Raw genomic sequence first — 27,085 nt, 5'->3', positions numbered from 1 at the left:
ATCTCGGTTCCATACAAGCTTCTCCACCAGGACAAGGTGACACTCCACGTGTGTAGTGTGAATGGATGGTCTATTATGGGCAAAAAGGTTTGTTTCCATGCAGTATCTTCCTGCAATTGTCTTTGTCAGGACATGGTGCTTCAGAAGGGATATGGGGTCAGCATACGAGTCTGTGAAATTCAGACTAAACCACCAGTAGCCTCTGACAATCTCGGGTATGTGTACGTGTGTTTACAGTAATTTGCTCTCTTCAGTTGCCATAGCAATATTAACCTGAGTGCAGCAAGGTCAAATACATTTATATTAAAGGGAGCATCTGCCAATTTCATCCTAAAAGCAAGGGAAAACAGCTAGCCAGTTAGAGCTAACGTTAAGAGGTGTACGAAGAATGAGATGGCAGGAAGAGTTGAAAACTAGCAGATTCATGGACAATAGGTGCAGGTGTAGGCCATTCAGCCCTTCGAGCCAGCACCGCCATTCAATATGATCATTGCTGTCATCAAATTTCAGTAACCCCGTTCCTGCTTTCTTCCCATATCCCTTGATTCGGTTAGCCCTAAGAGTTATATCTAAAGGGCCTGTCTCACTGGGGCATCATTTGCGTGTCACGATGGTGGCGCACGAAGATGTTCTGAATCCCAGAATCCTGGGGCACCACGTGCGAGCGCTCGTCACTGCCTACGTCACCACGCAACATGCGCGCGTCGTGCATCGTGACGCGTAAATGATGTCGCGAAAATGACTTCCAAGTGGGATAGGCCCTTAACTATCTTGAATACACAATGTAATTCTGTAAAGGGATTTATTTGTGTGCCACTGTTCGCACAATGTACAAGTGGGCAGGTTAAGGATGTGAAGGGCCTGTCCCACTTGCACGCGACCAAACGTGGTGGCTTGAGGCGTACGGCCTCGCGGGGCCGGTCCCACGTCCAACCGCGGAGCCCTCTGGAGTTGTCCGGGGCTGGTCCTGACATCATACTCACCAATCAGCCGCGCGATGTGGGTCCAGCCCCGCACAACTCCATACGGCTCCGGCAATCGAAGTGGGACCAGCCCCGCGAGGCCGTACGGCTCAAGCGACCACGTTAGGTCGTGTTTGCCGCGTGCAGTCGCATGCTGGTGGGACAGGCCCTTCAGGGTTCAAATTTCACCCTTGCATTGAATTCTGTTACACAGTCTGAAATTAAAAAGAAATGATTCCCGGCATCGGTGACCAGCTTGTCGTGAGAACTCTTTGTTCAAGACAAAGGAAGCCTCCCTTGCTCGTCTGCCCCAAATGAGAGATAAGGAATTGCAGGTGCAGGAATCTTAAACAAAAATCAGTGCTGGGGGAACTCAATGGGTCAGGGGCAGAATCTGTAGAGGGAATGAACAATGTCAGGGACACTTCAGCCTGCCCTGTGTCGGCATGGGACCAGCGTTTGACGGCACTGGGCTTATACTCGCTGGATGAGGGAGGGAACCTCAGTGAAACTTACCGAATGGTGAAAGCCTGGATACCGAAACCGAAGATCTCCTGGATAGAGTGCATGGGGAGTGGATGTTCCCACTAGTGGGAGAGTCCAGAACCAGAGGGCACAGCCTCAGAATGAAAGGACGTTCATTTAGAAAAGAGATGAGGAATTTCTTTAGTCATAGGGTGGTGAATCCGTGGAATTCATTGCCACAGACGGCTGTGGAGGCCAAGTCATTGGATATTTTTAAGGCAGAGATTCTTAATTAGTACAGGTGTTAGAGGCTATGGGGAGAAGGCAGGAGAATGGGGTGAAGAGGGAAATATAGATTCGCCATGACTGAATGGCGGAGTAGACTTAATGGGCCAAATGTCCTACTTGTACTTCACCAACCCTGTTCGCCAGTGATGCTCCCTGACTCCCTGAGTTTCTCCAGTGCTTTGGGTCTTTTTTTTTTGTAAACCAGCAGCTGCAGTTCCCTGTGGCCCCAAAAGAAAAGACAAGTTTGGGTCTGCCGCTTAACATTCTGGACGATAGGCCGCGTGTATCTTTTCGACCACAAGTAGGACATGTCCAATCTGGCCGATCATTGTTCTGTCAGTCAGCGTTTAAGCTGCAAATTTATGGAAGGTAGACAAAAATGCTGGAGAAACTCAGCGGGTGAGGCAGCATCTATGGAGCAAAGGAATAGGTGACATTTCGGGTCGAGAGTGGTGAGTCTGTGGAATTCTCTGCCTCCGAGGGCGGTGGAGGCCGGTTCTCTGGATGCTTTCAAGAGAGAGCTAGATAGGGCTCTTGAAGATAGCGGAGTCAGGGGATATGGGGAGAAGGCAGGAACGGGGTACTGATTGGGGATGATCAGCTATAATCACATTGAATTGCAGTGCAGGCTCGAAGGGCCGAAAGGCCAACTCCTGCACCTATTGTCTATTGTCTATTGTCATAAACACATCATATATGTCGATTATTTTATTTATTATTGTCTTTTACCAATGTCACTTTTATCTTTTTTTAAATCTTATTTTTATCCTTGCTGAGTAATATCATTGCTGAGGTGACCCGTCGACTTGTCAAACACATTTCATTGTGTCGTTGACCCTGTGTTAACCTGTACATACGACAAATAAAACTGAACTGAACGAGGGCGTAACTGTTTCACTCAAATGGTGGCGGGTCTATGGAAACGAGTTGCCTGAGGAGGTAGTTGAGGCAGGTACTATTGCACCATGTAAGAAACATTTAGACAGGTACATAGATGGGACAGGGGCGAGGAGGAGAGTCACCGTGAACATGTGTGGAGGCCAAACACAGGTAGGTAGGACGAGTGTAGAGATGGGGGCATTTTGGTCGGTGTGGGCAAGTTGGGCCTGTTTCAACCCTGTATGCCTCTATGACTCCACGAGCTGCACTCCTCATATTCATTGCTACTTTGAGTATGATCACAATGAAGGTGCTGGCTCGAATGGCCGCCTCTTGCACCTATTTTCTATGTTTCTATGTTTTCTATGTGGATAAATGTGCGGTTATCCATTTTGGTGGCAAAAACGGGAAAGCAGACTATTATCTAAATGGTGGCCGATTGGGAAAGGGGGAGATGCAGCGAGACCTGGGTGTCATGGTACACCAGTCATTGAAGGTAGGCATGCAGGTGCAGCAGGCAGTAAAGAAAGCGAATGGTATGTTGGCTTTCATAGCAAAAAGATTTCAGTAGAGGAGCAGGGAGGTTCTACTGCAGTTGTGCAGGGTCTTGGTGAGACCACACGTGGAGTATTGCGTACAGTTTTGGTCTCCAAATCTGAGGAAGGACATTATTGCCATAGAGGGAGTGCAGAGAAGGTTCACCAGACTGATTCCTGGGATGTCAGGACTGTCTTATGAAGAAAGACTGGATAGACTTGGTTTATACGCTCTAGAATTTAGGACATTGAGAGGGGATCTTATAGAAACTTACAAAATTCTTAAGGGGTTGGACAGGCTAGATGCAGGAAGATTGTTCCCGATGTTGGGGAAGTCCAGGACAAGGGGTCACAACTTAAGGATAAGGGGGAAATCCTTTAAAACCGAGATGAGGAGGACTTTTTTCACACAGAGAGTGGTGAATCTCTGGAACTCTCTGCCACAGAGGGTAGTTGAGGCCAGTTCATTGGCTATATTTAAGAGGGAGTTAGATGTGGCCCTTGTGGCCAAGGGGATCAGAGGGTATGGAGAGAAGGCAGGTACGGGATACTGAGTTGGATGATCAGCCATGATCATATTGAATGGTGGTGCAGGCTCGAAGGGCCGAATGGCCTACTCCTGCACCTAATTTCTATGTTTCTATGAGTACAAATTGGCAATGCATAAACAGCAGCCAGAAGAATCCACCCACCTGCCATTTTGTCAGATCTTTGGCACCGTGACTAAAAGGATAAACTAGTAACCACGCCACCCACTGCAGACTGAGGCTGGTGTAGAAGGAGATACATTTGCCTTTTTAATTCTGCACCTCATTGCATCCACAACCCCTGGTATTCCACAGAATGCTGCCTGGTGTGAGGAAGATGAGAAATGCTGCCTTTATTTCCCCATTATCATGCACGGAACGGAATAAAAGCATTTAAAAGCCTTCCAATGAAGAAACAATGGGACTGCACAGATAGATGGATGGCAGCGAAGCTATAATGTGGCGTGTTGAAATCACTGAGAAACGACTAAAATAAAGAGAAAATTGCTATGAAGCACTTGGCAATCCGAGCACGATCTGCCTTAATAGGAGTGCTTGATATTTTGAGTCGAACACCTTTCATTGGAATTTGAACATGATAGAATAACTATATTTAAGACCTAAGGAAAAGATGTGCGTGGGGTGCATTGGAAGAGGAGAGAAGAAGTGAGGCTCTGTGATTGGAGCTGATAAAGTAATTAAATTTTAAAATTACCCCCACCCCCCCCCCCCCCCAAAACTAAAATCACAGTGAGTGAGCTTTGACACGGTGCAGTTTGTGTTAGTTCAGTTTAGTTTATTGTCACGTGTCCCGAGGCACAGTGAAAAGTTTCTGTTGCACGCTAACCAGTCATTGGAAAGACAATACATGATTACCGAGCCATCAACAGTGTATAGATACATGTGTTTAAGAAGGAACTGCAGATGCTGGAAAATCGAAGGTACACAAAAATGCTGGAGAAACTCAGCGGGTGCAGCAGCATCTATGGAGCGAAGGAGATAGGCAACGTTTCGGGCATTTTCTCCAGCAGTTTTGTGTACCTTAGTGTATGAGGAGGGAATAATGTTTAATGCAAGATTAAGCCAGCAAGGTACGATCAAAGATAGTCCGAGGGTCACCAATGAGGTAGATAGTAGTTCAGGACCACTCTGGTTGTGGTAGGATGGTTCAGTTGCCTGATAACAGCCCGGAAGAAACTGTCCCTGAATCTGGAGGTGTGCGTTTGTTTTCACACTTCTGTACCTCTTGCCCGATGGGAGAGGGAGGAAGTGGGAGTGGTCCTTCTCCTCTCTCCCATCAGGTTCATACGTCCCAGGAGCAGATTGGGCCATTCAGCCCATCAAGTTTATTCTGCCATTCAATCATGGCTGGTCTATCTTTCACTCTCAACCCCATTCTCCTGCCTTCTCTAAATAACCCCTGAAAACGCACACCTCCAGATTCAGGGGCAGTTTCTCCCCAGCTGAACCATCAGGCAACTGAACCATCCTACCAACAATTCCAGAGCGGTCCTGAGCTACTATCTACCTCATTGGAGACCCTCGGACTATCTTTAATCGAACGTTACTGGCTTTATCTTGTATTAAATGTTATCTGTACACTGTGAATGGCTCGGTAATCATGTATTGTCTTTCCGCTGACTGGTTAGCACGCAACAAAAGCTTTTCCCTGTACCTCGGTACACTGTCGCTCTTCCAGGGAGATGCTAAATGCATTTCGTTGTCTCTGTACTGTACACTGACAATGACAATAAAAATTGAATCTGAATCTGAATCTGTGACAATAATGTAAACTGGGCTAATCAATATCTTTGCTCAGATGTGGAGCAGATGGCAGCCGAGTGCATCTTGTTTCTACCGAAAATAAATACAAAATGCTGGAGTAACTCAGCGGGACAGGCATCATCTCTGGAGAGGAGGAGTGGGTGACATTTCGGGTCGAGACCCTTCTGCCTTGTTTCGGTCATGTTTAGAATGTCACGTGTAAGAATGTAAACCTTACCAATTGTGTAACGTATTGTCTTCCCGCTGACTGGTTAGCACGCAACAAAAGCTTCTCACTGTACCTGGGTACAGGTGACAATAAACTCAACTGAGAACAGATTGCTATTAACGCTCTTATGTTGGCTTTCATAGCAAGAGGATTTGAGTATAGGAGCAGGGAGGTTCTACTGCAGTTGTACAGGGTCTTGGTGAGACCACACCTGGAGTATTGCGTGCAGTTTTGGTCTCCAAATCTGAGGAAGGACATTATTGCCATAGAGGGAGTGCAGAGAAGGTTCACCAGACTGATTCCTGGGATGTCAGGACTGTCTTATGAAGAAAGACTGGATAGACTTGGTTTATACTCTCTATAATTTAGGAGATTGAGAGGGGATCTTATAGAAACTTACAAAATTCTTAAGGGGTTGGACAGGCTAGATGCAGGAAGATGTTGGGGGAGTCCAGGACAAGGGGTCACAGCTTAAGGATAAGGGGGGAATCCTTTAAAACCGAGATGAGGAGAACTTTTTTTTCACACAGAGAGTGGTGAATCTCTGGAACTCTCTGCCACAGAGGGTAGTTGAGGCCAGTTCATTGGCTATATTTAAGAGGGAGTTAGATGTGGCCCTTGTGGCTAAGGGGATCAGGGGGTATGGAGAGAAGGCAGGTACGGGATACTGAGTTGGATGATCAGCCATGATCATATTGAATGGCGGTGCAGGCTCGAAGGGCCGAATGGCCTACTCCTGCACCTAATTTCTATGTTTCTATGCTCCTGCAACATTTGTAGGTGCTGGAAATTAACACAAACCACACTGAAAGGGCTGATTGAGTGATTTAAAAATGTTGCTTTTATATTTAGTTTCTGGTGTCCGTCTGAGCTTTCTGAATGGTGGCAATTTCCCTTTCCCTTGCAGTTGACTTTGGTGTGAGCGCCCAACTCGACAGAACCGTGGGAAGAAGGAACACGTTCATCGGCACCCCGTACTGGATGGCTCCAGAGGTGATCGCTTGCGATGAAAACCCTGACGCCACTTACGATTACAGGGTACGTACAAGCACTAAACCAGCACGGAGCAAGGTGCCTCGTCTGTTCTCCGATGAGTTCCCTTCCAACAGCAATTGATCCTCATTTTAATATTTGAATAGAAGCAAGGTACAGTCGTATAAACCATGGCATATAACATAATACATTCCGTGTACAACTTCTTGTTTTAAATGTAACAATATAAAAATAATAAACCCAAGAAAAGAAGAAAAATGAAGAGATTAAGGAAAGTAGTCATGTGTAGGCCCCAAAAGTTTAAAGTAATTTGTGAATAAATAGAGAGAAAGAGCTCATAGAGATGTAGAAAAAAAGAGGGCACGAAAGGAATAGAGAAAAAAAGGGGGGAAGAGAAGAGAAGAAAAAACAGAACAGAAAAGAAAAGTGATATACCTACTTCATATCTTTCCACACCCCTCACCCAGTTCTGAAACGGTTAATTACCAGAGTTATGTTGCACCATATTATACTTGTAATAAATCGATGAAAGGACACCATACCTTTAAGTCTTCTTCCAGTCTGAAGAAGGGTTTCGGCCCGAAACGTTGCCTATTTCCTTCGCTCCATAGATGCTGCTGCACCCGCTGAGTTTCTCCAGCTGTTTTGTGTAACCATATCTTTAAGAATTGTTCAGATTTTCCTGCTAGAATGAATCTCATATCTTTGAGATGTAACGTTTCAGACATGTTTGTGATCCACATTTTCAGCGTTGGGGTGGGTGCATTTTTCCAAAATTTGAGTATAAGGTTATTTGCCGTTATCAAACCATAGTTAAGGAAACAATTTTGAAATGACGTTAGCTCGGAGCAGGCTTCCATTGTTCCGACAATAATCAATTCTGAATTCATCCTCATTTTAAACGTGCAAGATAGCCAATCTTGGCCAAACCCCTGTCACCCACCCCCCCCCCCCCCCCCCCCCCCCCCCCCCCCCCAACAACCACACTCTCCATCTTAAAACCATCCCAAAACAGCAGTACAGCTGCCGTCTCACAGCGCCAGAGACCTGGGTTCGATCCCGACCTCGGTTGTTGTCTGCCTCTGTGTGTGTGGAGTTTGCACGTTCTCCCTGTGACCGCGTGTGTTTCCGGTTGCCCCCCACATCTCAAACACATGCGGGATTGTAGGTTGATTGGCCTATAAATGTCCCCTGGTGTGTAGGTGAAAGAGGGACAACATAGAACGAGTGATCGATGGCGGGCCGAAGGGCCTGTTTCCAGGCTGTATCTTTGAATCAATCTTGTGTGAGAGCATGACCGTGCCTATTCATAGCAGCGGTTCTTCGATCAACCTTCCCCAGAGAGGAGTGGCGCAGCGGTAGAGTTGCTGCCTCACAATGCCAGAGACACAGGTTCGATCCTGACTACAGGTGCTGACTGTACGGAGTTTGTACCTTCTTCCTGTGACCACGTGGGTTTTCTCCAGGTGCTCCGGTTTCCTCCTTAGACTCCAAAGACGTACAGGCTTATAGGATAATTGCCTTTGGTAAAAATTGTAGTGTGTAGTACAGTGCCAGTGTACGGGACTATCGCTGGTTGGCGCGGACTCATTGGGCCGAGGGCCTATTTCTGCGCTGTATCTCTAAAGTCTAAAGAGCGGACAGCATCACTCGAGGTTAGTTTGTGCACTAATCCTTCAAAGCTCTGCCCCAAGTTTAAAAAGAGCTCTCCCGAGTTAAAAAAAAACAAACTCGTGGTAAGCACGGAAAAAGAACGTAGCGGGTACGTCAGAGCTCGGGGACGTCTCTTAGCGCTAACGGCAGGCATTCAGGGAAGACGTGACGATTTTTCAACATGATGATCAATGTTCACAAGAGCCCCGGGTACCGTAAATCTCCGACCAGCCATCCCCGCACACTAACAATATCACTTTAGGGACATTTATGACATTTATACCAAGCTAAGCCAAGCCGATTAACCTACAAACCTGTACGTCTGTGGAGCGTGGGTGGAAACCAAAGTTCTCGGAGAGAACCCATGCAGTTCACGGGGAGAATGTACAAGCTCCGTACAGACAGCACCCGTAGCCAGGATCGAACCCGGGTCTCTGGCGCTGTGAGGCAGCAACTCTACTGCTGCGCCACCGTGCCACCCATGAGACTCGATAGGCCTATTGAATCACTGCATATGGTCATGATTCATGATCATTCCTGCATCACCAAAATGTATTTCTATAAATATATATATTTTTAAATCTTTGGACACTTGACAAAATTGTGTTTTATTTCCACAAATCATTGGTGTGTGTTGGTTGTGAACATGGATGTGGGTGTGAGTGTGCTGCAGGTTCCCAGGCAATCCGCCCACAGTGGGGTTGTGTGTTACGTGTTTATGCTCAATTCAAATTGTTCAGGTTTCAAGATGTGCCTGACGTTGCAGCGGCCTCTGCAGTCCGTCTGTATTTGTTTATTTTTGTCCCGTTGAATGTATAGTTTGTTATGGTTTTTATATTGTTTTTAGCTGTGTGGGGGGGGGGGGACACTTTAAATCTCTTCCCTGTACGGGTGACCCGACCATTTTCCTGTCGGGTCTCCGTTGTCGTTGTGGCCTAGCACCGTGGAGCGGCCTCCAACCGAAACGACCTGGGGGCTCCAGTCGCGGTGCCTGCGGACTTACCTTCGTGGGGCTGGCCGGCTACAGAGCATGGAGAGCTACGGTGGGACCCAACTCCGGAGCTCGGAGGCTCCAGCTGCAGGTTCTGTGGACGGTGACATCGGGAGCTCGCGGGTCCCTAGTTGGAGACCGCTTTTCGGAGCTCCCGCAACGGCAACTTCTCCCGCCCGAGTTGCGGGGTTGAGGGTGACCTGGAGCGGGGCCTTACATCGCCCGGCGCGGCTTTAATGGCTGCGGGACTTGCCATTGCCCACCGAGGGCTCTAACATTAAGAATCGGAGCGGGGCCTTATATCGCCCGGCGTGGCCTTAACGGCCGCGGGACTTGCCATCGCCCGCCGGGGGCTTTAACATCGGGAGAAGAATGCAACACTGGGGAGAGACAAGACTTTGCCTTCCATCACAGTGAGGAGGAGATTCACTGTGATGGATGTTTGTGTAAATTGTGTTGGTGTGTGTCTTGGTTCTCGTTGTATGACTGCAGAAACCAAATTTCGTTTGAACTTCTTTTGAGGTTATAATGACAATAAATTTGATTTGTATTGTATTCTGGTCTATATATATAGAACAGTGCAGCACAGGTTCAGGGCCTTTATCCCAACAAAGGCTGTGCCAAACACGATGCCTGGTTAAACGTATCTCCTGCCTGTACCTGATCCATATCCCTCCATTGCTGCACAAGCATATGCCCATCTAAAAACCTTCTAAATCAGTACTAAATAAAAACCTTCTCAATCAGTCTGAAGAAGGGTCCCTTAATAGGCAGCAGCAGCACTGGATTTGGCAAGCAGGGAATCTCCGTGCAAGTTCGGCAGCTGCGCCCCCCAAGAACACACCGCAACCCGGATTCCTCTGGAGTTGGAGCAGGGCTGGGTGAGCAATCCGGATCTCCGTGCTTCAATCGGTGTTTTCCAATGTCCAACTTTCCGCTGCCATTAATACACAGGCAGGCAGGAGTGAACTTACACAGACGATAGAAACAGATTTTCCCATCGCTATTTCCAGTTTAATTTATTCTTTATTGAAGTAGTTGTCCAAAGAAAGAGATGATTCAAACCAGATACTTCTTATTCTGTTACAAGCTGTGACTTTCCATTCGCTCATCAGGTGAGAACTGTGTCCTCTCTCTCCTTTGCCTGGTCTGATCTGGTCACTCCATGAGACTACACTGTATGTAACGTCCTACAAAGTATAAAGAGCCTGCTGCCCGCCCCCCCCCCCAAAGTGTTCAAATAATACTGCTAGAAATAACATATAACCATATAACAATTACAGCATGGAAACAGGCCATCTCAGCCCTACAAGTCCTTGCCGAACCCTCCATTCCTTTCCCGTCCATATACCTATCCAATTTATTTTTAAATGATACAATCGAACCTGCCTCCACCACTTCCACTGGAAGCTCATTCCACACAGCTACCACTCTCTGAGTAAAGAAGTTCCTCCTCATGTTACCCCTAAACTTCTGTCCCTTCATTCTGAAGTCATGTCCTCTTGTTTGAATCTTCCCTACTCTCAAAGGGAAAAGCTTATCCACGTCAACTCTGTCTATCCCTCTCATCATTTTAAAAACCTCTATCAAGTCCCCCCTTAACCTTCTGCGCTCCAAAGAATAAAGACCTATCTTGTTCAACCTTTCTCTGTAACTTAGTTGCTGAAACCCAGGCAACATTCTAGTAAATCTCCTCTGTACTCTCTCTATTTTGTTGACATCCTTCCTATAATTGGGCGACCAAAATTGTACACCATTATCCAGACAAAATAATGTAATATGCTAACGGTAGCTAGCCTAAACCTAACCGGCTCCTACAGCCTGTCTAAACCTCTAATCCCCACTCACATCCACGGATGCACAAGAGTAAGCAGACACCTGTGACGAATTTTTAGGAAACCCTGCGCAAAGAATTTCTAATTCCTCCTGGGTGGCCAGATTATCTACATAAAGAAAAATATTTTCTTGTCAAGTACCTTCCGTGACCTGTGCATACCTTTGTAGACAATGAAGTGCTTTGTTTAAGATGCAGCCGCACTTATATACAAAAAACAACATGCAGTGGTGAAACGGCAAAAAAGAGAATGAACAGAATATTTTTCGCTGCCATTGCAGGTGCGAGACACAATAGCCACTTAGTTTAGTGTCGAGATACAGCGCAGAATCAGGCCCTTCGACCCGCCGAGTCCGTGCCGACCAACAATCCTCGCACATTAACACCAAAGATCCTATAGCGAGCAAGACAGTCCACTCGACGAAAAAGATAGTCCACTCGACGAAAAACGGTCATGGGCAGATTCATGGGTAATTTTCGGCCCCCATTTCCGTAACCGGCTTCCGTCTCCGCACCAAAGATCCCATCATAGCGGAGCAAAGTGCGGAGACGGAAGCCGGTTACGGAAACATCCTCGTACAAATCAAACTTCTTTGGTAAAAAACTTCTCCTCTTTTTCAGAATTATAACATATTAACACAAACTGTTCCCCCGCAACGTTGATTACACTGCGACTCGGGTCGGGTTACTAAAATGGATGAAAAAAAGGCCCACGTTCCGCTCCGTTGCGTACTACACATCAGCCCATTGCATTTAGAAGGAGTGGTCTATCTTGCTTGCTATAGGATCTTTGATTAACACTACCCTACACACACTACGGACAATTTTACATTTTAATGTAACATGCCAATTAATCTACAAACCTGTACACCATTGGAGCGTGTGAGGTAACCGAAAATCTCGGAGAAAACCCACGCAGGTCACGGGGGGAACTACAACTCCATACAAACAGCGCCCGTAGTCGGTATCGAACCCGGGTCTCTGGCGGTGTAAGACAGCAACTCTACAGCCACACCAGAAAGTGGCGCAGCTGGTAGATCCGCTGCCTCACAGCGACAGAGACCTGGGTTCGATGCTGTCTGTGCGGAGTGTGCACGTTCTCCTTGTGACCGTGTGAGTTTCCTCTGGTCAGCGGGAGAGTCAGGGGAAAGGGAAACTAGAGGTCACCTGACTCTCGGTCTGATAAAGGGCCTCGACCCAAAACGTCAGCAATTCCTTTTCTGCAAAGATGCTGCCGTACCCGCTGAGTTACTCCGGCATTTTGAGTGTAACTTGGAAAAGCAATGTTTTATTGATAGCATGAACAACTTTTTATTTGTCTCACCTGACGCTGTTCATTTGATTTGTTTGCAGAGCGACATTTGGTCTTTGGGAATTACTGCAATTGAAATGGCGGAAGGAGCTCCACGTAAGTGTTTGTACATCGCGGCTCCCAAGATGGCGCCCAACCAAGGCGACTATTGGTGTACTAGCCACAGACGCAGATCTACAATCACATATTACAATCGCTCCACGCTGCAAACGGCTCGGTTGTAATCGTGTATTGTCTTTCCGCTGGCTGGGTGGCGCGCGACAAAGCTTTTCACTGTACCTCGGTACACATGACAGTAAACTAAACTGAGAGCTATTAACGCTCCCACAAAATTTGTCGGTGCTGGAAATTTTAAGTAGACAATAGGTGCAGGTGTAGGCCATTCGGCCCTTTGATTCAATGTGATCACGGCTGATCATCCCCAATCAGTTCCCCGTTCCTGCCTTCTCCCCATATTTCTGACTCCGCTATCTTTAAGAGCCCTATCTAACTCCCTTTTGAAAGTATCCAGAGAACAGACCCCCACCGCCCTCACATCTGAGGCAGAGAATTCCACCGACTCACATCTCTCTGGGTGAAAAAGTGTTTCCTCCTCTCTGTTCTAAATAAATAAAATCAGGAAATAGAAACATAGAAACATATAAAATAGGTGCAGGAGTAGGCCATTCGGCCCTTCGAGCCTGCACCGCCATTCAACATCATCATGGCTGATCATCCAACAGTATCCTGTACCTGCCTTCTCTCCATACCCCCTGATCCCTTTAGCCACAAGGGCCACATCTAACTCCCTGGAAATGCTCTGCTGTTCAGTCAGCATCAACTCTGGGCTCGGGTCATTGAATGAATGATTGAATAGGTTATTGCCACATGTAACAAGTCACAGTGAAACTCTTTGCTTGCCGACATATGGCAATAGTCGCCACATAAAGGACACTGGCAGTTACAAAGTACCCCGCACCAGGCCCTACATTGGTCCCCCGCCCCCTCCACCTTTGTTCTTCCCTCTCACGGTGCCCCCCCCCCCCCCCCCCCCCCCACGACGGGCCTTTGTTCTTACCTACCCCCTCCCCCCCTTCCCCCCTTCATTGGGGGCCCACCTTCGGATAACCACAGATAGATCCCCTCGATGGTAGGGAGGTCAGAACCGATGATGGCTCTGAAACAGGAACGTAGACGATTATCTGAATGGTGGCCGATTAAGAAAAGGGGAGATGCAACGAGACCTGGGTGTCCTGGTACACCAGTCATTAAAAGTAGGCATGCAGGTGCAGCAGGCAGTGAAGAAAGCCAATGGTATGTTAGCATTCATAGCAAAAGGATTTGAGTTTAGGAGCAGGGAGGTTCTACTGGAGTTGTACAGGGTCTTGGTGAGACCACACCTGGAGTATTGCGTACAGTTTTGGTCTCCTAATCTGAGGAAAGACATTATTGCCCAGTACAGAGAAGGTTCACCAGACTGATTCCTGGGATGGCAGGACTTTCATACGAAGAAAGACTGGATAGACTCGGCTTGTACCCGCTAGAATTTAGAAGATTGAGGGGGGATCTTATAGAAACTTACAAAATTCTTAAGGGGTTGGACAGGCTAGATGCAGGAAGATTGTTCCCGATGTTGGGGAAGTCCAGAACAAGGGGTCACACACAGTTTAAGGATAAGGGGGAAATCGTTTAGGACCGAGATGAGGAAAACATTTTTCACACAGAAAGTGGTGAATCTGTGGAATTCTCAGGTAGTTGAGGCCAGTTCATTGGCTATATTTAAGACGGAGTTAGATGTGGCTAAAGGTATGGAGAGAAGGCAGTTACAGGATACTGAGTTGGATGATCATATTGAATGGCGGTGCAGGCTCGAAGGGCCGAATGGCCTACTCCTGCACCCATTTTCTATGTTTCTATTTACGTCTCTTGCTTCTGTATCCCTGACTACCCTTGTGCCTTCTAAATATGTCATGCATTTAGTTTTTAGTGGATTGCTTTCCGCCACAGATTATGGGAGAGATTTGTATGCAGGAGTTCCCAAGTGCTCTGATGTCAAGGTTATGTCCCCATGTTCTGGGAATTCTGCCAGAGGAAATAGTTTCTGTCCACCCTGTCAACCTCCTTCAAACATCGCTGGCATTCCAATTAAAGTTGCCCTTATAGAATGATACAGCGTGGAAACAGGCCCTATGCCCGACTTGCCCATACCGCCCAACATGTCCCAGCCACATGTGTCCCACTTGCCTGCATTTGGTCCGTATCCCTCTCCATGTCCTATCCACGTACCCCTCAAGTCAAGTCAAGTTTATTCGTCACATACACATACAAGATGTGCAGTGAAATGAAAAGTGGCAATGCTCGCGGACTTTTGTGCAAAAAACAAACAAACTACAAACAAAATGGAACAGAATCACATTTTCTTTTACATATTAAATATTGTGGGCAGAAGGAAAAAGGGAAAAAAAAACCCCAGCAATTTACAAAAAAAACGGTAGAATGGTACAGTGAAGTTAGTCCCTGATGAGATAGGCAAGGTGTTAAATGTTGCGATAATTCCTCCCTCAGCTACCTCCTCCAGCAGCTCGTTCCGTAAATCCACCACCCTTTGCGTGAAAAAAAACCCACCACTCAAATAAAAATAAAATGTTTCCCCCCTCACCGTAAACCAATGCCCTCTGGGTTCTCGTTTCCCCACACTATGGCCAACTCTTCCCCCTCCCCCCCACCTGACCTTTTCCTCTCCTTATTTTGTACACCTCTATAAAATCACCCCTCATTGTCCTGCGCTCCAGGAAATAGAGTAGTGTGTTCAGTTCTGGGCGCCTTGTTATAGGATAGATGTTAGGTACACAAAAATGCTGGAGAAACTCAGCGGGTGCAGCAGCATCTATGGAGCGAAGGAAATAGGTGACGTTTCGGGCCAAAACCCTTCTATAGGATAGATGTTGTTACGTTGAAAATGGTGCAGAGAAGATTTACGAGGATGTTGCCGGGACTCAAGGTCCAGCTCAACCTCTCCCTGCAGCGCAGACCTTCGAGTACCGGCAACATCCTCGTAAATCATCTTGGCGCCCTTTCCAACGTAACGACATCTTGCCTATAATGTGGTGGCCAGAACTGAACACCACACTCTAAATAGTGCCTCACGACAGCTTACATAACGGAGGCAGTTCAGCGTAGGTTCACCAGATTGATCCCTGGGATAGCGGGACTGTCATATGAGGAAAGATTGAAAAGACTAGGCTTGTATTCACTGGAGTTTAGAAGGATGAGGAGATTTCTTATAGAAACATATAAAATTATAAAAGGACTGGACAAGCTAGATGCAGGAAAAATGTTCCCAATGTTGGGCGAGTTCAGAACCAGGGGCCACAGTCTCAGAATAAAGGGGAGGTCATTTAAGACTGAGGTGAGAAAAAACGTTTTCACCCAGAGTTGTGAATTTATGGAATTCCCTACCACAGAGAGCAGTGGAGGCCAAGTCACTGGATGGATTTAAGAGAGAGTTAGATAGAGCTCTAGGGGCTAGTGGAGTCAAGGGATATGGAGAGAAGGCAGGCACGGGTTATTGATAGGGGGATGATCAGCCATGATCACAATGAATGGCGGTGCTGGCTCGAAGGGCCGAACAGCCTCCTCCTGCACCTAGTTTCTATGTTTCTAACTGCAAACGTCACCTGTTCCTTTGCTGCAGAGATGCTGCCTGACCCGCTAGGTCACCCCCAGCATTTTGTGTCTACCTTCGGAACAACCACGATGGCAGTTGACCAGTTCCACAGCTCTCCACGTTGCTTCTCTCTTGAGATCACTCACACCTTCCCTAGCCAACAATGGAGCTACCAGGCCTGTGGTCATTTGTGGCTGGCTCTGGACTAGTGAAGATGGGATATGTTGGTCGGTGTGGGCAAGCTTGAGTAAATACAAGCCCTGACTATGCAACGTGTCGCCACGACTGACTGCGCGGAAACATTCTGGTCAAGTGGACCATCTTATGAAGCACCACTTCTCGTGATGCTGTCAGTTTTTCCACCATTAACAGTCAGGTCATTGTTCAGGAGCCGAAGTGATTTGAGAGTCGATGCTTGTGGGGGAAGGAACTGCAGATGCTGGTTTACACCGAAGATAAACGCAAAGAGCTAGAGTAACTCAGCGGGTCAGGCAGCATCTCTGGAGAAACGGAATAGGTAACGTTTCGGGATGTGATCCTTCTGCAGACTGAGAGTCAGGGGAGTGGGAAACAAGATATATAGACGGTGATGTAGAGAGATACAGAACAAGTGAATGAAAGATACACAAAACCGTAACGAGGATAAAGGAAACAGGCCATTGCACTACTTCTTCATGGGACGTTTACCCTTCCCCACGGCTCTCAGTCTGTAAAAAGGTCCCGACCCGAAACGTCACCTACTCACGTTCTCCAGACATGCTGCCTGACCCGCTGAGTGACTCCAGCACTTTGTGCCATTTATTTATTTTTGGTAAACCAGCATCTGCAGTTACTCATGATTCCTGTGCATATTTTTAGTAGTTTTGAAGTTTCCACACTTAATATAAACATATGGTACATAATTCCAAGATTATGGAAAAGAGTCTGAAGAAGGGTTTTGGCCCGAAACGTTGCCTATTTCCTTCGCTCCATAGTTGCTGCTGCACCCGCTGAGTTTCTCCAAGCATTTTTGTCTACCATGGATTTTAAATAACTGCGATTTTTGCTAACATTGTTTATTGCTATTTTGGGCAAAGGATTATTCTTTACACTTTTTTCTTTTTATTTCCCTTTCTGTTTTACCGTAGCTCTGTGTGACATGCACCCAATGCGGGCCCTATTCCTTATTCCAAGAAACCCACCTCCCAGATTAAAATCTAAGAAATGGTAAGTGATTACAGTGCGGTGATCGGGAATGAAACTTCCTTTGTACATATTAGTCTGAAAATATGTGCAGTCTTTCTACATTTGGGAGATGGAGGTACATGGGCGGTTTTTGGACTGTGCTGTTTAGACCAAGTTACATACACCATGACTACTTAGAAAAATAGAAAATAGGTGCAGGAGTAGGCCATTCGGCCCTGCACCGCCATTCAATATGATCATGGCTGATCATCCAACTCAGTATCCTGTACCGGCCTTCTCTCCATACCCCCTGATCCCTTTAGCCACAAGGGCCATATCTAACTCCCTCTTAAATATAGCCAATGAACTGGCCTCAACTCTGTGGCAGAGAGTTCCAGAGATTCACCACTCTCTGTGTGAAAAAAGTTTTCCTCATCTCGGTCCTAAAAGATTTCCCCCTTATCCTTAAACTGTGACCCCTTGTTCTGGACTACGGGTGCTGTCTATACTGAGTGTGTACCTTCTCACCGTGACCTGCGTGGGTTTTCAGGAATTACATTAATGCCATAGAGGGAGTACAGAGAAGGTTCACCAGACTGATTCCTGGGATGGCAGGACTTTCATATGAAGAAAGACTGGATAGACTCAGCTTGTACTCGCTACAATTTAGATGATTGAGGGGGGATCTTATAGAAACTTATAAAATTCTTAAGGGGTTGGACAGGCAGGAAGATTATTCCCGATGTTGGGGAAGTTAAGAACAATGGGTCACAGTTTAAGGATAAGAGGGAAGTCTTTTGGGACCGAGATGAGAAAAACATTTTTTTTCACACACAGAGAGTGGTGAATCTCTGGAATTCTCTGCCACAGAAGGTAGTTGGGGCCAGTTCATTGGTTATATTTGAGAGGGAGTTAGATGTGGCCCTTGTGGCTCAAGGGATCAGGGGGTATGGAGAGAAGGCAGGGACAGGATACTGAGTTGGATGATCATGAAGCGATACAGCATAGAAACAGGCTCTTCAGCACGGCACGGTTGAGCAGCGGTAGAGTTGCTACCTCACAGCGCCAGACACCCGGGTTCGATTCTGATTACGGGCGCTGCCTGTACGGAGTTTGTACGTTCTCCCCGTGACCACGGGGTTTTTCCCCAAGATCCCCAGACTCCTCCCGCGCTCTAAAGACGTACAGGTTTGTAGATTTTAATTGGCTTGGTAACATTTTAAATTGTCCCCAGTGTGTGTGGAATACTGTGAATGTGTGGGGATCGCTGGTCGGCGTGAATTCGGTGGGCCGAAGGGCCTGTTTCTGCATTGTATCTCCAAACTAATCTCATCCACGCCAACATTTTTGTCCTGGGCCTCCTCCATGGCCAGAGTGAGTCCCACTGTAAATTGGAGGAGCAGCACCTCATATTTCGCTTGGGTAGTTTACACCCCAGCGGTACGAACATTGACTTCTCCAATTTTAGGTAGTCCCTGCTTTCTCTCTCTTGCCCTTCCCCTTCCAAGCTCTCCCACAGCCCAATGTCTCCAACTCTTCCTTACTTCTTCCCCCCCCCACCCCCACATCATTCTGAAGAAGGGTCTCGAACCGAAACGTCACCTATTCCTTCGCTCCATAGATGCTGCCTCACCCGCTGAGTTTCTCCAGCATTTTTGTCTACCTGCGATTTTTCCAGCATCTGCAGTCCCTTCCTAAACATTTCATCCACGCTGACCATGCCTAAATGAGCTGTACTGGCCCGTGTCCTTCCAATCCTGTGGTTGAACTTAAAATTCAACATCAAATGAATGGTATGGAGTTGTTTTAGAAGAGTGAGCTGACTTCCTCCGTTGCCCTACCTCCCAAGTTGGTGTGTGAGCACCACTGTGTATTGTATGTAACCCCGTAGCAAGAAAGCATTGGCAGCTGCTGCTGCTGCTGGAACAGCTGGAACAGCTGCCTGTAGGGAGGTGATGTGATTATTAAGCATCTCCTACATTGCAACTCTGTCACCAGGGGGGTGGGAGGTGACCTTGCCTGGGAAATGTCGAGACGTGATTCACACAGTCGCTGAATTCATCAATTTCTGACAGTTTGCAAGGCCGACATCCTTTCCAGATTTCTTCCCAGAGCCCTAGCTCAGAAGGCCCTAAAAATACCTTTTTACTCACTAATATTTAAATTGGACCCTTTTCTAATTGAGTCATCACTTTAAATTTAAGCAGTAGATCTAACTTTGATGCAAAACAGAATTGTTCATCGCCTGCATTCTTCTAGCCACCTGTCTAGACTTTAGACTTTGGTAGACAAAAATGCTGGAGAAACTTTTTTTAGAGTTCCTTCTTAAAATTCCATTATCTGCAGTTCCTTCTTAAACACTTTGTCTACTCTATTGCGAAATCTCCTCAAGGTATGCCTAGTTTGAAAAAGTTCTCCTCCTCCCTCCGGAAGGCCTCCTTTCTAACTGCTCCCCCTCTATGATTCCCCCTTCCCTCCAACTCCTTCTCAGCTCTCCCTCAGCCCTCGGGCTCCTCCTCTTCCTTTTTCCTTTCTTCTCCCCACCCCCCCCACCCTCCATCAGTTTGAAGAAGAGTTTCAGCCCGAAACGTTGCCTATCTCCTTCGCTCCACAGATGCTGCTGCCCCCGCTGAGTTTCTCCAGCACTTTTGTGTACCTGCTGGAGAAACTCAGCGGGTGCGGCAGCATCTGTGGAGCGAAGGAAATAGGCAACGTTTCGGGCCAAAACCCTTCTTCAGATTTTCCAGCATCTGCAGTTCCTTCTTGAACATTAGACTTTCGACTTAACTTTTAGACTTCAGAGATACAGCGCAGACACCAGCCCTTTGGCCCATCGAGTCCGCACAGACCGGAGTTCACCCCGTATACTAGCACTATCGGTCACACTAGGGACAGTTTGCAATTTTACCGAAGCCAATTAACCTACAAACCTGCACGCCTTTGGAGTGTGGGAGGAAACCGGAGCTCCCGGAGATAATGGTGAAGTAAACTAGTGTTCATAAGTTGTAGGAGCAGATTTAGGCCTCAGTCCATCAAGTCTACTCCGCCATCCATCTTTCCGTCTCACCCCTATTCTCCTGCCTTATCCACATGGACTAACTTGTGGAGAAAGTGCAAACTACTTACGTATCTGCAATAATCCAAAACCTAGTTTAGATTGAAGGGCCGCTGACTTAAAAAGATAAATTCTGTTGCTCTCTCCACAGAAGGGGCCCTGTGTTTTGTTTAGTTTGTTTAGTTTAGAAATACAGGCCCTTCGGCCCACCAAGTCGGCACTGACCAGCGATTCCATGCACATTTACACTATCCTACACACACTCGGGACAATGTACACTTATAGCCAATGAACCTACTAACCTGTACGTCTTTGGAGTGTGGGAGGAAACCGAAGATCTCGGAAAAACCCCACGTGGTCACGGGGAGAACATGCAAACTTCGGACAGACAGCACCCGTAGTTGGGATCGATCCCGAGTCTCCAGCGCTGTGAGGCAGCTGTGCTGTCTGCGCCGAGTTTGCACGTTCTTCCCGTGATCTCGTGGGTTTCTTCCAGGTGCTCTGGTTTCCTCCCAAGTCCCAAAGACGTGCGGGTTTCTAGGCTAATTGGCCCTCTGCAGTTGGCTGCCATTTGTGTTTCCAACATGTACTGATTATACATGTCTGATTTTTTTTCACCCCCCAAGTTTAATTGTGCTTTTTGTTTTGTATCAGGTCGAGGAAGTTTATCGAATTTATTGAGAACTGTCTGATAAAAAATTATACCCAGAGGCCGTCTACAGATCAGTTGCTGAAGCATAGCTTCATCCGAGACCAGCCGACTGAGAGGCAGGTCCGGATCCAGTTGAAGGACCACATTGATCGGACCCGGAAGAAGCGCGGTGAGAAAGGTAAGGAGGATTCAAGCGGCCTTGCGTATGGCGCGCACAGTCTAAAGTTGTAGGACAACTTGTTCTATTTGATCTAATAATATAATAATAATAATAATATCTTTTATTGTCATTGCACATAAGAGCAACGAGATTTGGTATGCAGCTTCCATCCGATGTCATAACATAAATCTATATAATATTAAAACTCTGTGGCTGCTGGCTGGCTGTGTTTCTGCCTGACTTGTGGGTGCCAGCCTTTGATTCGTTGCTACGCCAACACCAGACCCACAAACGCCCAGATTTTTTCCATTTCGGTAGAGATTTTACTTTTCATTCCAAGTATCCACTCCTCATTAAATTTCGTCGTGTTTATGTACACATTTTAAATAAAATCCTTCTCCCCCACACGCCCCCCCCCCCCCCCCCCCCCCCACTCACTAATTTTGTCGCCTCCTGCGGGCAAGCGACCATAACGGCTGCTGGCGCCCGCCTCTCTCCTCAAAGACGCCATTTAAAAACAGCCGCCCTGCTGAGTGCTCGAGTCTTCAGTTGGAGACACGTCTACGGGTAGGGAACGTCTGCGGGGGGGCAGACCCACGGGTCTGCACTTGGTCTCGTAACCAATAAAATATTGATTTAGATATTTAGATACCCCGAGAACATGGATTGTAAAAAGAACAGTAAAATAGTCAAAACAGTTCACACAGACTAAAGTGCTGTGTCTGTGCAACGTGACTATGGGAGACAGTCCGGGGGGGGGGGGGCACTCAGCAGGGCCGGTTCAGAGCCGCTATAGCTCTGGGAATGAAGCTGTTCCTGAGTCGGAGGTTCGGGCGTAGAAGGCCTTGTAACGTCTGCCGGAGGGAAGTAGTTCGAACAGTCCGTTACAAGGGTGTGAGGAGTCTTTATGGATGCTGACGGCCTTCCTGAAGCACGTGTGTGGTAGATGCCCTCCACGTCTGGTAGCGGCGTCCCAGTAATCTTCTGCGCTCTGTGGACGACGCGCTGAAGAGCTCTCCTCTCCGCCTCCGTGCAGCTGAGATACCACACAGAGATGCCATACGTTAATATGCTCTCTGTTTGATTTATTTGATTGTGCACGCCAGGTTGATTGCATTCGTCGAAACAGGGCAGACCACGTGAAGGTTGCAATCTCCCACCCCGGCGTTCATGAGTTGAGGTGTTAAGGTGCACTCATCCACCACCCCTCCCTCTCTTTCCATCGTTCAACACACAACTTCCTTCCTTGTTGTGGTAACTTCATAGTTCATAAGTGACTGGAGCAGAATTAAAGCCCCTGTCCCACTTGTACGAACTAATTGGCGACCTCTGCCGAGTTTGCCCTTAACTCATACTCGCAGCATGGTCGTAGGAGGTCTTCGTTAACTCTTTCTCATGATCGTGGGTGGTCTGCGCATACTCGTGGCCTCAAGTAGGTCGCGCCGTTTTTTCAACCTGTTAAAAAATGTCCACGAATATAAAAAAAAGGTTGTCCAAGTGGGACAGGGCTTCAGGCCATTCGGCCCACCAAGTCTACTCCGCCATTCAATCATGGCTGATCTATCTTTCCCTCTCAACCCAATTCTCCTGCCTTCTCCCAGTAACCCCTGACACCCGTACCAGCCAAGAATCTATCCATCTTAAAAAATATCCATTGACTTGGCCTCCATAGCCGTCTGTGGCAAGGAATTCCACAGATTAATTATGTGAATTTATTATTTTTATAATACCAAATAAAATTATTATTTTTATAATAATTAATAATTCATTATGTTTTTTATTATTATTGTTTTATGTGTCATTCCTAACTGTCACTATGTCAAATTCCTTGTATGTGAAGTGTTCAAGAAGGAACTGCAGATGCTGGAAGATCGAAGGTACACAAAATTGCTGGAGAAACTCAGCAGCGGGTGCAGCAGCATCTATGGAGCGAAGGAAATAGGCGACGTTTCGGCCCGAAACGTCGCCTATTTCCTTCGCTCCATAGATGCTGCTGCACCCGCTGAGTTTCTCCAGCAATTTTGTGTTCCTTGTATGTGAATACTTGGCCAATAAACTTATTCAGTCTGAAGAAGGGTCTCGATCCGAAACGTCACCTACTCCTTCGCTCCATCACCCACTGAGTTCCTCCAGCATTTTTATCTACCTTCGATTTTTCCAGCATCTGTAGTTCCTGCTTAAACTTATTCATAAAATCATTCATAAACTCATAAAGACGCACCACCCTTCTTCTTCTTCTTGCGTATGGCGTGCACAGCCTAAAGTTGTAGGACAACTTGTTCTATTTGATTGTGCACGCCGGGTTGATTGCATTCGTCGAAACAGGGTGGACTGCATGAAGGTTGCAATCTTCCACCCCACGCACCACCCTCTGGTTCCTTCTCATCTCGAAGGAACCAGGAACATCCTTTAATTTCCAAAGGAACATCCTTTAATTCTGTGAGGCTGTGGCCTCTGGTCCTAGACTCTCCCACCAGTGGCAACATCCTCTCCACATTCACCCTATCCAGGCCTTTCGCTGTTCGTGAAACGTAACTGACTGTTGATCTGAGAGTCATTGCAAAGAAATATTGACGGGTTGTGTCTCAAACAGAGGAGACGGAGTACGAGTACAGCGGTAGTGAGGAGGAAGAGGATAAGGTCGGTGAAGAAGGGGAACCCAGGTGAGTTGTTACCTGACATTTCCAATGACCCTACAAGCCTGTACGTCTTTGTGATGTGGGTGGAAGGGCTTGTTTCCATGCTGTGTGGCTCTGACTGAAGTAATGACGGGTAAAGAAAGCTTTTGGTGTGCTGGCCTTTTTAAATCAGAGAGCATTGAGTATAGAAGGTAGACAAAAATGCTGGAGAAACTCAGCGGGTGCAGCAGCATCTATGGAGCGAAGGAAATAGGTGACGTTTCGGGCCAAAACCCTTCTTCAGACATTGAGTATAGAAGTTGGGATGTAATGTTAAAATTGTGCAAGGCAAATTCTGGAGTATGGTGTACAATTTTGGTCGCCAAATTATAGGAAAGATGGCAACAAATTAGAGAGAGTACAGAGGAGATTTACTAGAATGTTGCCTGGGTTTCAGCACCTAAGTTACAGAGATAGGTTGAACAGGTTAGGTCTTTATTCTTTGGAGCGCAGAACGTTAAGGGGGGACTTGATAGAGGTCTTTAAAATGATGAGAGGGATAGACATGTTGACGTGGATAGGCTTTTCCCACTGAGAGTAGGGAAGATTCAAACAAGAGGACATGACGAGAATTAAGGGACAGAAGTTTAGGGGTAACATGAGGGGGAACTTCTTTACTCAGGGAGTGGTAGCGGTGTGGAATGAGCTTCCAGTGGAAGTGGTGGAGGCAGGCATGTTCGATTTTATCATTTAAAAATAAATTGGATAGATACACGGACGGGAAAGGAATGGAGGGTTATGGTCTGAGTGCAGGTAGATGGGACTAGGTGAGAGTAAGTGTTCGGCACGGACTAGAAGGGTCGAGATGGCCTGTTTCCGTGCCGTAATTGTTATATGGTTACTATGTTGCTTGTTAACGAGTTTGCCTCTCGCCCCCCCCCCCCCCCCCCCCCCCCGTCTGCCCGACAGCTCCATCGTGAACCTGCCGGGCGAGTCCACGCTGCGGCGAGACTTCCTGCGGCTGCAGCAGGAGAACAAGGAGCGCTCGGAGGCGGTGAAGCGGCAGCAGCAGCAGCAGCAGATCGTGCTGCCTCGCCGTGACCTGGAGGAGCGGCGGCGGCAGCTCCTGTCCGAGCGGCAGAAGCGTATCGAGGAGCAGAAGGAGCAGCGGCGGCGGCTGGAGGAGGTGAGGATGAGATGTGGCGGGAGGAACCGCAGAGGGAAACTAGAGCTGTGGGCGACAATAGACAATAGGCGCAGGAGTAGGCCAATCGCCCTTCGAGCCAGCACTGCCATTCAATGTGATCATGGCTGATCATCCCCAATCAGTTGAAGGAGGGTTTCGGCCCGAAACGTCGCCTATTTTCTTCGCTCCATAGGACTGTCATATGCTGAGAGAATAATAAATAATAATAATAATAATAATTTTATTTATAGAGCACTTTAAAAACAAACATGGCTGCAACAAAGTGCTGTACATCACTAATCATTGACAAAAAAGTTAATACACACCAAAAATAACAATCAAAAGAAATAGTAGGAAAAGACATGTAAAATAAAGAAACATCAAAAACACCGCAAACAGAAGCAAAGCCTCAGGCATGGTCAAAAGCCAGGGAGTACAAATGCGTTTTAACACTGGATTTGAAGATGGACAGTGAGGGGGCCTGTCTGATGTGCAACGGCAGGGTGTTCCAGAGTGCCGGAGCAGCAACAGAGAAGGCTCTATCCCCTCTGAGCCTCCGATTAGACCTAATGGAGCAGCTGGGCTTGTACACTCTGGAGTTTAGAAGGATGCGAGGGCATCTCATTGAAACATATAAGATTGTTAAGGGCTTGGACATGCTGGAGGCAGGAAACATGTTCCCGATGTTGGGGGAGTCCAGAAGCAAGGTCCACACAGTTTAAGAATAAGGGGTAAGCCATTTAGAACGGAGACGAGGAAACACTTTTTCACACAGCGAGTGGTGAGTGTGGGATTCTCTGCCTCAGAGGGCGGTGGAGGCCGGTTCTCTGGATGCTTTCAAGAGAGAGCTAGATAGGGCTCTTAAAGATAGCGGAGTCAGGGTATATGGGGAGAAGGCAGGAACGGGGTACTGATTGTGGATGATCAGCCATGATCACATTGAATGGCGGTGCTGGCTCGAAGGGCCGAATGGCCTCCTCCTGCACCTATTGTCTATTATCTATTGTCTATCTACACAGCCTGTGTTTTAACCAGCACTGGAGTATTGGCTGCTGTAGATGCGGAAAGGTAGATGGCAGGAAAGTGATTTTGTTTGGTGATAGACACAAGAAGTTGGCGAGCCGATGTTCTCCTTGAGTTTGGCGCGCACAAACTGAGCGATATTGATCGACTTTTTGCCACTTTTAACTTTCAGCAACAGCGGCGGGAACGGGAAATCCGCAAGCAGCAGGAGAAGGAGCACCAGCGACAGCTGGACGAGATGCAGCAGCTGCGTAGGGAAGAGGAGAGGAGGCAAGCTGAGAGAGAGCAGGTACAATAATCCCCCCCCCCCCCCCCCCCCCCCCTCAGCAGCAGCGTCAATACTCTCACCCACTGCACCTCGTGCTGCACTCGCAGTTTGCACCCTTCAAAGTCGTTTCAAGAGTTGAGATTGTCTGATTATCATATGTTCCAGATAGAACAATGAAACTCAGCTCAGCAGAATATGTAAACATAGTACACTGTAAACAATGTAATATATGAGAAAAAATAAAGTTCAGTGTGTGTGTGTGTGTGTGTACGCATGCACACACGCTCAGATACTGAGACACACACATGTGGACACGTACACAGATGCGCACATACACACACAGACACACTCACATACACACACATCGGGACACACAAACACACACACAGACACACACACAGACACACACACACACACACACACACACACACACACACACACACACACACACACACACACACACACACACACACACACACACACACACACACACACACACACACACACACACACACACACACACACACACACACATACACACACACACACATACACACACACATACACACACACACACATGGGGACACGTACACAGATGCACACATACACACACACACACACACACACATGGGGACACGTACACAGATGCGCACATACACACACACACAGACACTCACATACACACACATCGGGACACGTACGCAGACACACACACACACACACTTACACACATACACATACGAACACTGGGACACATAGACACACATGGGGACAGGTATGCTGACATGCATGTGCATGCACACACACACACACCCACACACGCACGCACACACACACACACACACACACACACACACACACACACACACACACATATCGG

The 27,085-nt window shown here is 47.3% G+C and overlaps 1 protein-coding gene across 9 annotated transcripts in view; it reads left to right on the top strand.

The window, feature by feature from the left end:
* LOC129715537 (misshapen-like kinase 1) overlaps positions 1-27,085 on the top strand; it is a 230,204-nt gene that overhangs the window by 133,344 nt on the left and 69,775 nt on the right. For all 9 annotated transcript variants that reach the window (XM_055665413.1, XM_055665411.1, XM_055665412.1 and 6 more), the window contains exons 7-13: positions 6,558-6,688; positions 12,475-12,529; positions 17,207-17,285; positions 20,953-21,128; positions 23,704-23,773; positions 24,698-24,914; positions 26,110-26,226. In XM_055665413.1, coding sequence (XP_055521388.1) covers positions 6,558-6,688; positions 12,475-12,529; positions 17,207-17,285; positions 20,953-21,128; positions 23,704-23,773; positions 24,698-24,914; positions 26,110-26,226 — 845 coding nt within the window. The remainder of the gene's footprint in view (positions 1-6,557; positions 6,689-12,474; positions 12,530-17,206; positions 17,286-20,952; positions 21,129-23,703; positions 23,774-24,697; positions 24,915-26,109; positions 26,227-27,085) is intronic.

This window comes from Leucoraja erinacea, unplaced genomic scaffold, assembly GCF_028641065.1.
Source record: "Leucoraja erinacea ecotype New England unplaced genomic scaffold, Leri_hhj_1 Leri_122S, whole genome shotgun sequence".
NCBI lineage: Eukaryota > Metazoa > Chordata > Chondrichthyes > Rajiformes > Rajidae > Leucoraja > Leucoraja erinaceus.
The sequence above is the reverse complement of the archived record's forward strand: the minus strand, read 5'-3'. Positions and strand labels throughout refer to the sequence as shown.